A 9,744-nucleotide genomic window follows, 5' to 3' on the forward strand; every position below is an offset into this window, starting at 1 on the left:
ATTCCTGTCAAAATGCCAGGAACACGAACTACACTAAAGCAGAGTGAAAAAGCAGCCAACGTCCAAACTGAAACTTTGAAGGAGCTTCAGAAAGCCTGGACAACTACGGCTAAAGAAATGAGAACAAAGTGTCACTTCCAGATCAGGTGTAGCCACCATGAAGCCTCCTGACAGGTGTGATGTTCACAGCTGTGGTGGCAGGCTTAGTGTGTCACGCACATCGGTAGAAGATACTGTTAAAAACAATTAACTCTGCAGTGCTTTTAAATGTCATCTTGAATTTGTAGAAAACAACAATAATGGCCCTAGCCTTGTTAACGTTAACAGGTATATTCATACCTCATACAGGTGGGAAGATTTCAACAACTGCAGTGCTCCCCAAATGACCACGGGTGGCAGTATCTCACACTCCTGGGTTGTATGGAAGCCCCAAACGCAATTTCATTGTTCTTGACAATGACAATAAATAAATAAATACTAAATACTAAATCTTTATTGAACTGAAAAATACTGAACTGAATTTTCTTTGAGATTTATGTTGGCTTATCCATTACGTCGTATGGAAACGATGAATATGGAATATTTATAGCTCACCAGCTAACTAACTTTCCACAGTCTAAGACCAAACTCCATCCTCCAACATGAACATGTTTGCCTTCAAACAGCGTGGTTTATCAGAGACGAACCCCAGAATTCAGGAGTGGATAGAATGGCCTGCCTGCAGTCCTCACCTTAAACCCATAGAACACTTGTAGGATCACCTTTGCGTGCTGTTCATAACTGCTCAAAGAAGTCCTACCATTAATTAATGTTCAAACTTAAATATGACGAACCAATCTCTATTAATCTATGTACTGTAGTTTTTCAAGGTAGCAGTAGTTAAACCACTGCTTAAAAAGCCATCTCTTGACCCAGCTGTCTGAGGTAATTATAGGCCAATCTCCAACCTTCCTGTCATCTTAAAAATCCTTGAAAGAGCAGTTGTTAAACAGCTAACAGATCACCTGCAGAGGAATGGCTTATTTGAAGAGTTTCAGTCAGGTTTCAGAGCTCATCACAGCACAGAAACAGCTTTAGTGACGGTTACAAATGATGATAACATTGTATTAGAACATGCTGTAGGTATTACAGGTACTGCGCTGCAGTGGTTTAGATCATATCTAATAGACTCCAATTTGTTCATGCAAGTTAACCTTGTGGAGTTCCGCAGGTTTCCATACTAGGACCAATTCCGTTTACATTACATGTATAAACTGATAAAACTTAGGTTTTTTTCATCTATCAGCAAGAGTACTGAGAGCACTATGTGGGATCTTTACCTTACAACATTAAACTGATGTAAGACGATTACAGCTCAAACCACAAATGGAATTTCCTTACAAATACAAGCTTTCCAGTTGTATAAGATTTATATATTGTTGAAACAAAGAAATAATCGACCAAACACAATTTTCTTCACTTTTTGTGTCTGGAGGCCATTATGCTGGAATAGGGGGAGATGGAGGTAGATTCTATGCTAGAAGGAGCAGACAGAAGGAGAACATGACTTGGGTCAGAAACAGATCATAGGTTGGGTTAAATTAATAACAGTAAACACATGTTTTAAAGCTCAATTTTAAGGAAGAGTGGGAGTAGAGTGGCTCGCCTCCTCCTCACAAGTCAAAGTGTCCTTGGGCAAGATACTGAACCCTGAGTTGTCCCTGAAGTATTCATCAGAGTCTAAATGTGTGAGAATGTCAGACAAGGTATAGAAAAAAGTTATTGTATGAATGTGTGAGTCATTGGGTGAATGAGGCTTTGAGTACTCAGAGTAGAATAGTGCTATATAATTACTAGCCCATGTTTTTTTTTACCATCTTATAAAATCAGCACAAATTTCACGTGCATTTATCCATAGAATTGCACTAACACGGTTAGTGTTAGTGGTTAGCATTAACTTTAAAATGAAAGACAAAAAGGACCACTGGCTTCAATCTGCACAAAAAAATATAAAGTGATTACAAAGAGACACAAAATCAAAAAGTCACGCAATTATTAGCAGACAGAAAGACTCCAAAGAGACACAAAAGAGGCAGAAAAAATAAAATAAGACACGAAGATAGATAAAAAGAAACTCAAAGGAGGAAGAATACAACAGCAAAGAAATGCATAAAAAGTACAGAGTGCAAAATATCACAGCACTATAGCAAAGAAACACAAAACAACTACAAAAAAAATGTACAAAAAGCCATTAGCATCTGATAGCTGTTTGTACCATCGATGCTTGAGCCGAATATATCAAAAAAAAAGCCATTAGCATCTGATAGCTGTTTGTACCATCGATGCTTGAGCCATGTTGCTAATATATCGAAAAGAGTAGTGTATGATTACTTTTAATGGTGCCATCATTATGGTAGGTACGGATATGACCTTAAGGTTCTGAAGATTTACGTATGTATGCATGCTCAGAGGAGAACAGGACTGAGGCAAGATGTTGGGCAATTCAAAATCATAAAAACAATACTTGGAGGAAAGGCCCCCTTTCAGTTTCTCTGAAATTGGAACCAGGAGACATAAGAGAATGAAGCCTCTGTGCTTTTGTTATAAGGCACACTCTCCTGTGGATGAAAACTTTTTGGTAAGTTGTGTAATCCTCCACTGTGGGCTGCGAGCTGGCACAGTGCAGGAGCTGTCTGGCTGCAGTTTCACTTTGCCTCCATGAGAAAGAATCCAGCTGTGTGCAGACTGTGTGTGTGTGTTTGGGGGAGGGGGGGGGGGGGGGGTCTTGATGAGGGTAGCCACTCTCCCCCACTCACTCTGCTGTGATTTACTGTGTCACAATTTTCAGAAACTATCCTTCCTATGAGCAACTGTGTGAAAAATATACCATCATTAACATGCAAGCATATAAAACAAATATACATTTGTCATAATTTCCTGTGTAAGACTTTTCTTTGATTAACTCTTTTGGAAGTGAAGCCAAGATGTTAACCTAACCCTAACATAAACAACATGTGGAGTACCAGCCAAATCTGTTCCACAGAGGCATTAAAGTCCATTATTTATTAACTGTCAGCGAGAGAGACCAACTCAGACTGCATGATCCAGGTTTAACCAAAACCATAGCTGTGAATAGGTGAGAGAAATGGCAGAGAAAGAAGAGGAACACAACACATCCAGGTAAAGCAGAGATGTGGCTGATGAAGATGGAGAAACAGAGGACTTTATGATCTAATTCATGAAATCAGTTTAACATACAATTGTGATCAGTTACAACTGACTAATGCATATGAACTTAAGACTGTGGTTGCATTATCTTAGACACGAGCCACAATTCAACCGTGCATTAGTGTATTACTGTAGGGTCTTTACAACATAAAACGACTTGAGGCAACTGTTGTCATCAATTGGCGCTATTTGAATAATATTGAACTGAACTGCATGGGGACGAGTTGATGTCATCATTGTGCTCCACTACTTAACCCTTGTATGGTGTTCGGGTCTGTGAGACCCGTGTTCAGTTTTTTTCAAAAGAAAAATTAAACAATTAATTATTTTTTCACGTGTAAATGTGTTGTGTCTTTCCACTCACTCCACTTGATTATAACTGATTTATTTATAACATTTTATATAAAAGAAAAACGAGAAGCACATTAATTCATAAATGTGATCTAACAAAGGTAAAGGGAAAAAATTAACCATGTTTGCTGTTCATATGTCTTGTAATTGGGATGAAGTAAACATCTGTTGAGTAATTTAACATAAAATTGTTTGATAGTGTTAATTTGGAAAGCCAAAACTCTAGCGGGTCCACCAGACCCATGAACACTGGCTGAGTAACAAAAATACGAACACCACACAAGGGTTAATGTAAGTGTGTTGCTTCATTTCATTGAGGTTTGTGGGCATTTGTTCATACACAGCTCAATGAAGGTCCCATCACAGCATTTCAGGCGTGTTTGAGGTCTGGACTTTGACTGGACCACTGCAGCACTGATTCTTTCTTTTTTCAGTTATTCTTTTGTAGATTTGCTGCTGTGCTTGCATTTACTGCCCTGTAGATGACCCAGTTTCATCCAGGCTTTAGGTTTCATACAGATGGCCTCACATTTGACTCTAGAAAACTTTGGTTCATGCTCCGCTCAGTGACTGCAAGGTGCCCAAATCATCCTCCACCACTGTGTTCACAGCTGGTCTGAGGTGTTTGTGCCATTACTCCAAACGTGCTGCTGTTACTATGGACAAACATCTCTTTGGTTTTATTGTTCCAGAAGTTTTTAATGTTTTGTTTAGATGCAGCTCTGCAAAGCTACACTGTGCTTTTACATAATTTCCTTAGGGATTAATGAAGTATTCTGATTCTGTGCTGACATGTTGCTTTTAGAAGTCATAATCGCACAAACCTTTGCAAGTTGTACTGTAATGAGTCCAAGATCAAGAAGGGTTGTTGCAGTTTCTCTGAACATTGCACAGTCAGACCTTTGGGTCTTAATTGTTTTCCACTCGTGAAGAATTTTTCTTGGGCTACAATGATGGACTTTAGATTGTTCAGATAGAGCTTTGTAATTCTTTCCAGAGCAATTAGATTGCTGATGTTTTTCTTGGGCTCGTATTTGACCAGGATATATCCTTCAATGCACATATTAAACAGATATGTAGGAGTGCTTTGTTCCATTTGCACAATATCTCTAAAATTAGAAACATCCCGATGTTGAAAAACTAGTTTATGTATTTATTACTTCTAGGCTGGAGTACTGTAATTCATTGTTGAGTAGATGATTATTATGTTCTGATATGTAAAGCGTTTTCTTTTTAATATAAATAAACTCAAGAAGAAAGATCTTTCTAGGCCAGCAGTACATCAGGTCAGCATTGATAGCCACTATTTTTCTCATCAACTAAAGCAGTTTTGTCTGCCGAGGACTGCACTGGATTTCCAAGAAACCTTTTGCATCATCAATGATGTAATTTCTTTTCTTCGTGCTCTCAGGGGAGGTTTTCAGTGCAACACAGGCCCTTGCTGTTGCACTGAAAACAAAGATTTATCTTCATCTTGAAAGAAAAAGTCTGGAGTGAACATTTGAGTAAAGTCCAAAAAAATGATCTGTTATTCCTCAAGCTTCCTGTGAGCCTCCTCTCTGTAGCTGCCAGTGTATAATGTTTGAGGTTCAGTTTATTATCAAGTCGGACTGCTGACATTCTTATTGATCAGTCATATAAGCCCCCCTGGTGAGCTGTGAAAACTGAAAACACACTGCAATATTATCACATTATTCCCTTATGCCTATGAGAAGGAAATTTTCCTTGCAACTTTAAAACACCCCTTAAAGAGAAAAAGATGTTGGTTGTTGGCACTTTACCAGATTTTTATGCAAAACATAAAAACAGGACTTTCAGCGCTGTGAGAATCAAAGACACAATTTTTTAGAGGAAGGCCTGCAGCCTACTGACTATAAGTTCTCTACATTTTGCAGGCCAAAGTTTAACTGGTCCATAACAGAAGCTTAGAAAGACTTAGTACTGCCTCTGAGTGGCCGTGCTTCCACATTGCAGCTCCACAAAGCATCACAACCACACATGTGCTGATTATGCAGCAAGTGGAGTCCACATCCACACATACAGTCCTTAAGTAACAGCCGCTGTACAAAGACTTTTTATTTAATGACAGCTTTAATAACAAAGGTATTGCACAAGCCATTTAGGCCATTTTTATACACCCTGTCATTTTCAGAGGCTCAAAAGTAATTGGACAACTGAAGACAACCCAGTGGATGACTGTAAAATTCTTGGTGAAATAAAAATTCCCTTCAATCACATCCTGATTGTTTCATTTACAATCCACTGTTTGAGCGGGCAATCCATATGCTGATGGAAATTGCAGGGGCCTTAGTCTGTGTCCACTTATGACTACTTCCTGCAACAAGAATTCTTAACTATAGCATATCAAAAGTAGCTGTGGAAAACTTTTTATTAAAAAGATCTCATTCATATACAGTGGTATACAAGACTTCATTCCCTGATAGTGGGTAACCTGTCCATTTATGAAGTCCAGAAGCTGAGGTGGGTCAGAGAAGTACAACGAGGGACACACATTAGCACTGCTCAGTTCTGTGATTAGAACTTCACCACTTTAGGCTGCTTGGGTTTGGCTTTCTTTACTGGAATGTGCACTTCCTCATGGTCTGCACTCATGTTGTTGGACAACCAGCCCACTGTCACATGATTATCTGGAAGCATATGAAAAGGGAAAGAATAAGAAACATCAGCCATGCCCCGCCCAAATCCTTTCCCATTATTTCTAGCTACCCACCACACCACAGGCTAGAAACACATTTGTTATAGACCTACAGACCTTTACATTTTCAGCTTCCTAAGCCAAAGATGTTCTCTAATTAATATCAGACTTCTGAGTGATTTTGCAAAATAATCTAAAATGGATCATTTTTCAGGTGCACTGAAATCCCAAAAGCAAACGTTTAATTCCAAAGGTACTCACTTGGAGTCTGGTGCTCTGGACAGTCCTTCTGAAAATGTTCCACTGAGCCACAAATATGACAGCAACCTCCTGCAAAACACAAGATGCAGATGCAGTTCTGTCATCGTAAAGGGTTATTTTAAACATTCAATGGTGCAAAGCTAGCTTCCAAAAATACAAATATAAAACTAGAAATGAGCACAATAGGTCTGCTTTACAGATTTAGGAACCGGATGCATAAAAACATGCTGGGTCAATTTTATTTATATAGGACCAAATCACAGTAACAGTTGCCTCAAGGCGCTTTAAAACACAAACACTTGAATGCTAATGTTCTCCTTTCTGATTAAAACTACCTCAGAGAGCTAAAAGGTTAGAAGAAGACCTCCTGCCATTGTAGCTTAAAGACTGAGTAAACTGCCAACATGGAACCAGCTATCCCCTCTCATGCGAGTGTGAAATTACTCATCGAGGACATGATGTATGAATATCTGTCTTTTTACCTTGAGCGTAAAGTCCTTTGGGATTATCAGGGCAGGATCGTGACAGATGTCCAGTCTGACCACAGATAAAGCACTTTGCATATGGGTAATCACCTGAGAGAAGCAGCATGGTTACAGCAGTGTTACAGGCAAATCTGATACAGCTGTTCAGGTGTTAGTCTCTGTGTTTATTCCTCACCCAGAGCAGGGTCCACTTTAGCTTTGCATTTGTAGATTTCATGTTCAGTGGAGCCACAGCGGAAGCAGATGCCTCGGCCCATCTCCTCATCTCTGTCAGCCTCTGGACAGTCTGCCAACCCGTGACCAGGCTTCCTGCAGTTAAAACAGAACTGAGAAGAGACACATGAGTGAGGATTCAGAGGAGCATCATAGATCACAGAATTTCTATAAGTTCACGAAGATTTAAAAAAACATCACAACTTCTAAAAACGTTTTAAAATATACCAGTTTGATGCGCACTGAACACTTTCATTGAAAAGTGTGTGAGCTCAATATTTATATGTCAACTCACAGCTTCCCAAATTGATCACAGAGATTTACTGTTTTTGTTTATCTTATTTTAGTTATCCTAGGATTTTTTCATAGATTCAACTAAAGAAACAGTGTGGTGTGTTTTTGTGATGAGCTGCTGGTAACAAAGCTGTGCCTAAAGTTACATGTAGGCACAACACTGGTTCGTCAGTGTGAAGTGGCTTAATAGATTCCTGTCAAAATGCCAGGAACACGAACTACACTAAAGCAGAGTGAAAAAGCAGCCAACGTCCAAACTGAAACTTTGAAGGAGCTTCAGAAAGCCTGGACAACTACGGCTAAAGAAATGAGAACAAAGTGTCACTTCCAGATCAGGTGTAGCCACCATGAAGCCTCCTGACAGGTGTGATGTTCACGGCTGTGGTGGCAGGCTTAGTGTGTCACGCACATCGGTAGAAGATACTGTTAAAAACAATTAACTCTGCAGTGCTTTTAAATGTCATCTTGAATTTGTAGAAAACAACAATAATGGCCCTAGCCTTGTTAACGTTAACAGGTATATTCATACCTCATACAGGTGGGAAGATTTCAACAACTGCAGTGCTCCCCAAATGACCACGGGTGGCAGTATCTCACACTCCTGCCCTATCTTTATTGAACTGAAAAATACTGAACTGAATTTTCTTTGAGATTTATGTTGGCTTATCCATTACGTCGTATGGAAACGATGAATATGGAATATTTATAGCTCACCAGCTAACTAACTTTCCACAGTCTAAGACCGAACTCCATCCTCCAACATGAACATGTTTGCCTTCAAACAGCGTGGTTTATCAGAGACTAACCCCAGAATTCAGGAGTGGATAGAATGGCCTGCCTGCAGTCCTCACCTTAAACCCATAGAACACTTGTAGGATCACCTTTGCGTGCTGTTCATAACTGCTCAAAGAAGTCCTACCATTAATTAATGTTCAAACTTAAATATGACGAACCAATCTCTATTAATCTATGTACTGTAGTTTTTCAAGGTAGCAGTAGTTAAACCACTGCTTAAAAAGCCATCTCTTGACCCAGCTGTCTGAGGTAATTATAGGCCAATCTCCAACCTTCCTGTCATCTTAAAAATCCTTGAAAGAGCAGTTGTTAAACAGCTAACAGATCACCTGCAGAGGAATGGCTTATTTGAAGAGTTTCAGTCAGGTTTCAGAGCTCATCACAGCACAGAAACAGCTTTAGTGACGGTTACAAATGATGATAACATTGTATTAGAACATGCTGTAGGTATTACAGGTACTGCGCTGCAGTGGTTTAGATCATATCTAATAGACTCCAATTTGTTCATGCAAGTTAACCTTGTGGAGTTCCGCAGGTTTCCATACTAGGACCAATTCCGTTTACATTACATGTATAAACTGATAAAACTTAGGTTTTTTTCATCTATCAGCAAGAGTACTGAGAGCACTATGTGGGATCTTTACCTTACAACATTAAACTGATGTAAGACGATTACAGCTCAAACCACAAATGGAATTTCCTTACAAATACAAGCTTTCCAGTTGTATAAGATTTATATATTGTTGAAACGAAGAAATAATCGACCAAACACAATTTTCTTCACTTTTTGTGTCTACTTTATTTTTTCAGACCAAATGTAGGTATTCTAATTCAATGAACTGTGAACTACTACTATTACTACCACTACTTCACTACTGTGAACATGTTGGGAGTTTCCAAAAGTCTTAGTTGGGAAAATGTTTCAGACTTTCAACAACTCACCATTTTGTTCTTCTTATTGGTCTGTCTTTTTATCCTCCTGTCCTCCCTCTTCTTGTCCTTCTTTAGAGCATTTTGCACCTCCTCTCTGAGCTCATGCTCTCCCTCCTGACTTTTTTTAGCCAGGTGCTGCCCCGTTTGCTGGAGATACTCCTGGAAGCCGTTTACATCCTCGCTGATGTACTGCTTTTTCTTGCCGTTGGGTTTCTTTATAGCAGACCCACTGGGCTGTGTCTTTCTCAGAGGATTCCTCTCAGCTACTCTAACGCCAGCAGTGCTGCTGCTGCCACCGTCGCCTCCTCCGGCTCCTGGTGGTCGTCTTGTTCTCAGCTGACTCCAGGGGGTGGCCTCCGCTGGTTTGTGTTTGTGGACGTTGTTAGCTCTCGCCCACCTCGTCATGACTGCAAACAAAACACTGAAGCACAAGAAGAAGGATTTCAAAGGAAACGTGGTGACATACACTTCATCAACAGGAATATTTCCAAATGTCTTCATAAAAGCATTCAGATATAGATGGGTGAATAAAGCCTTGGTAAGCTTTTT

General features: G+C 39.6%; 1 protein-coding gene across 3 annotated transcripts in view; it reads right to left on the bottom strand.

The window, feature by feature from the left end:
- Nucleotides 1–5,616: 5,616 nt before the first annotated feature.
- Nucleotides 5,617–9,744, bottom strand: part of LOC102295273 (zinc finger, CCHC domain containing 9) — a 5,410-nt gene continuing 1,282 nt past the window's right edge. For all 3 annotated transcript variants that reach the window (XM_042223544.1, XM_042223543.1, XM_042223542.1), the window contains exons 2-6: nt 9,205–9,616; nt 7,136–7,286; nt 6,958–7,050; nt 6,476–6,544; nt 5,617–6,206 (exon numbers count right to left, since the gene is read on the bottom strand). In XM_042223544.1, the coding sequence (XP_042079478.1) occupies nt 6,094–6,206; nt 6,476–6,544; nt 6,958–7,050; nt 7,136–7,286; nt 9,205–9,600 (822 nt within the window). In that variant the 5' untranslated portion in view covers nt 9,601–9,616 and the 3' untranslated portion in view covers nt 5,617–6,093. The remainder of the gene's footprint in view (nt 6,207–6,475; nt 6,545–6,957; nt 7,051–7,135; nt 7,287–9,204; nt 9,617–9,744) is intronic.

Source organism: Haplochromis burtoni, unplaced genomic scaffold (assembly GCF_018398535.1).
Source record: "Haplochromis burtoni strain Fernald_Lab_line unplaced genomic scaffold, NCSU_Asbu1 Contig_113, whole genome shotgun sequence".
Classification (NCBI taxonomy): domain Eukaryota; kingdom Metazoa; phylum Chordata; class Actinopteri; order Cichliformes; family Cichlidae; genus Haplochromis; species Haplochromis burtoni.